This window comes from Adiantum capillus-veneris, chromosome 14, assembly GCF_014529385.1.
Source record: "Adiantum capillus-veneris isolate H3 chromosome 14, ASM1452938v2, whole genome shotgun sequence".
In the NCBI taxonomy this organism is placed as follows: Eukaryota; Viridiplantae; Streptophyta; class Polypodiopsida; order Polypodiales; family Pteridaceae; genus Adiantum; species Adiantum capillus-veneris.
Window position 1 is genome coordinate 64093458 of NC_140944.1, and position 3890 is coordinate 64097347.

General features: G+C 42.5%; 1 protein-coding gene across 1 annotated transcript; it reads left to right on the forward strand.

The window, feature by feature from the left end:
- Positions 1-789: 789 nt before the first annotated feature.
- On the forward strand, positions 790-2677 carry LOC147442499 (zinc finger (C2H2 type, AN1-like) family protein). Its single transcript, XM_086528663.1, has 2 exons — positions 790-1095; positions 1401-2677. Exons 1-2 carry the CDS (start codon positions 997-999, stop codon positions 2163-2165), a joined length of 864 nt encoding a protein of 287 aa, XP_086384789.1. The 5' UTR covers positions 790-996; the 3' UTR covers positions 2166-2677.
- Positions 2678-3890: the final 1213 nt, after the last annotated feature.

Sequence of the window (3890 nt, forward strand, 5' to 3'; positions counted from 1 at the left end):
AGATCCCATGCCAGAAATAAGAGATCAGTATTTCGCTCATCAAGAACCTCGTGATGACTCTCTAGGCATGACATGTTGTAATGGAAGAAGTATGCATTTGGTAAGGCAACCACATTTGGCCAGCGATCAAATCTATCAATACAGGAGCAAAGACAAAGCCTTCCCATTTACAAGCTAGACATTGAGCTAGTTACAACAATCCATAACAACGTGAGAAAATCGACAAACGGGAACGTCTGCAAATTGACGGATAAAACTTTGTGTCAACAAGTTGTAAAGGTTCGTCATTTGCATCTAGATCTCCATGAATATGCCTTTGCTTCGACTACACAACTAGACCACCGGGCATGGCACACAACTATCGTTTCTTATAATTTTTGGGGAGACACAGTGTCGACTCTCCACCATACTTCTCTATACGATGCACATTATATATGGTCTCTAGTTTGTGTCATTTTCTCTTTGTATGACAAAAAGTTTAAATGCGGGCATATGGTTTTCATGTAGCTTGACAAAATAGTGTTCTTTGTCTTGCACGCTCGAACAAGATGCCTACTCAATGACTGCGTCAGTAATCCAAGTTAATTTTGCATTTCTCTACACTCCCATCTACAGTAACTATATATAAGCAAACTGTTTTTGATTCGTAGCAACACATCAATACTAAACCACATCAACATATCAATACTAAACCATATCAACAAATTCCTTTGGCAAGAACAACCAACCAAGACTAGTTCTTGCCCAACCACACATGGGAACCACAAGTCCACGCGAACTGAGGAGGAGAAAAGGAGAAATTTCCTAGAGAGAGAGAGAGAGAGAGAAGAAGAAGAAGAAGACGAAGAAAAGAACAGACATTTCTTTCGGTCTTTTCTAATGTAATAACCCTGTTGTCGGTCACGGCCGACTGAAGAGAGGAGATCGTAGAGAGCGAGGGAGGCCCGTCACAGAGAGAGAGAGAGAGAGAGAGAGAGAGAGCAGGCAGAGAGTTTGATGGGTACTCCAGAGTTTCCGGATCTAGGACGACATTGCTTCGTTTCCGACTGCAATCAGCTCGACTTTCTCCCCTTCACCTGCGATGTCTGCCATCAGGTACAAACGTACAGACGCACGCATGCTGTTCCTTTGATCAAGCTGATCTCGTTGCATCTGCACATAGCATTTTGCACATACGCACATGTTGAACCCAGATTATGTGATTGTTTGCGGATGCGTGCATACCTGCGTGCACATGTGCATGTATGTGCGCGCACACACACGTGCGCGCACGAAGAACTTTATTCCATCGGTGATCATCTTCTTGGGCTTTGCATCTTCATCTCTGAAGTTATCAGTCATGTGTGCCATGCCATTTGCATTGGAAGGCAATGAAGGTGACTAACCTAGCCCTCTCTCAGGTTTTCTGCCTAGAACATCGTTCTTACAGTAAACATCAATGTGAGAATGCGACAGATAAGGATGTCACAGTTCTTGTATGCCCGCTATGTGCAAAATCAGTGCGGTTGGTTCCTAATGAAGACCCCAACTTGACATGGGATCAGCATGTGAGAACCAACTGTGATCCCAACAACTATGCGAAAGTTCACAAGAAGCCCCGATGCCCTGTGCGCGGGTGTAAGGAGTTACTTACCGTCACGAACAAAATGGTTTGCAAGGAGTGCAAGCAAGAAGTTTGCCTGAAGCATCGCTTTGGACCAGACCACAATTGCCCTGGCCGACCGAAAGCAAGCAGAGACAAGCCATGGTTTTCAGGACCATTTGTGGAATCCTTTCGACAAGGAGGAGGTGGGAAAAACCCATCATCAGGCGATGCGCACACAGGATGGAGCTCAGCACTTCGTGCTTCAGCAGAGGCGGGCATGAGTAAACTCAGCAATTTGACATCGACCGTGATGAGTACAGTAGGGGGAACTTCTAATGATGGCCAGTCAGCGAGAGAAACAAAGCGGACAAGTAGAGAGGTGTGTCCACAGTGTGGAGTTGAATTTTCATGTGTTTCGCTCTTGATACAACATGTCGAATCGACCCATAATAGAAGCAAGCCAGCAACCCTCAAAGACATTGTAGACTATTGTCCCAAGTGTGGCAGAGGTTTTCTTGATCCAATTTCTTTGGTCAATCATGTCGAAAGAGATCATGGTGGCACATCTGTTAGGAGATGAGGGGGCTTTTTATCAAAGGAAATGTTCCATACATTTCTTATGCAAAATTTCCTGCATTGGAATGCATGGACGAATTTCATTCTGTGCCTTAAAACTGTAGTTCTCTGCAATCTGCATTTGGAGCTGTGTTGTCAGTGCGCCAGGATGACACGGTGCATTTATCACAAAATAGTTTCTGGATTTGTCAGATTTTGACAGCTAATTGTTGTCAAAGCATCAGAAAGATCATTTTTTTGTGAAAAAAATTCTCCTCCACATTACAGGAGGTACATAAAATGTTGAAAAAGTGACTCGCAGGTGGGGTCCCTTGTCAAGAAGTTGAGTTTTCTGCGCTTGTGCAAACGGTTCAGAAACTGATGAATGCTTTTGTCTAAAACTTCAAGTGAAAAGGCATTTTTAAGAAAGTTTTATGGCATTGGCAGCAAAGAATATTTTTTGTATTCATACAGCAGACATACACACTTCACATTGTGAAGTTTTCGTTCGAGTTAGACCAGTTGATATTGTGCTAATTCTTTCCATCTTTTGTGGTGCGTATGCCCTATCAACTACCTCATTTTTGTGCCAATTTTTTTGATTTAATGCTTCTTTTAGTGCTAGGCTTCATTATAGTTGAGTCTGCCCTTGATCTCCGGAGTCATAACAGAAACTCAGTACGCTGAGCTGAACTTTGTGCTGATGTATGCTCGTGTGTGTGCGTGTGGTGTGGTGTGTTTTGGAGCATATGTTAGTACCTAGTTCTACACCCACTATTGGGCACTGACGATGTTAATGGGGACGTCGTGGTATTTAGTCAATACTATGCATGATGGAGTTGATGGTTATATTGTCTTGTGGGTGACTACCATGGGTCTATACCTTGCACTTTGGCTTATCTTGGATTCATGTAGGTATATTTTTTAGTCGTATAGCGGACATGCAGACTTGACATTGTGAAGTTATCATATTAAGAAGGCAAGTGCAGGCAAAGAATTCTGCATTGGTGTGACAATCTTGATGCATGATGCAGTAAATCTGCTCTCTTAAATGAAGCTGATTTTGGGATGTTGGCGGTCATTGTAATTGCTTCTTTAACAGATAAAGCGGAGCAAAGTTTCATATCAAAAAACACTATTGGCACCCATTTTCTGCCTTGAGGAAACTGGTTTCTGTATAAATTCGTTTTTTCCTGTTTTTTAGGCATCCTACAAAAGTGCTACCTCACTTCTTTTTTTGAGATCAGGACATCTCCAATCCCTAAGTTGGGAAGAATGTATTTTTGGCATGCAATGGCATTAGGAGGAACACCTGTGTCCTTTAGCAAGGCTACTAGAATAGTATGGCCTTATATTACTCCTTTGCTTGAAGTACTTTAGAGTAATATTTTCAATATGATTGTATTTTGTATCCGATGGGCACACATAGCTATATATGAAGCAATTGGATTGAGTATTTTTTACCAGGTCCAAATGTGCCTTAAGACACATTTATGCTTTACACTAGGTTGAATTGCCTGCACAATGCTCATTCACCATTGTGGCGCATTTGTGTAGTCACAAAGGAAAGGAACTTCTCCCATTTTGTAGTGAAGGAAAGCGCTTGCGACATGCATAGCACTGCCATTGTGACCCTCCTTGATGAATTTCATTTGATGAGGATCACGGAGAGGTAAATTTTCCCCACATCCCCACGGTGACCAAGCTACCTTGTTGCACTTCCCAAGTCAACAACATAAATCATCCCTTA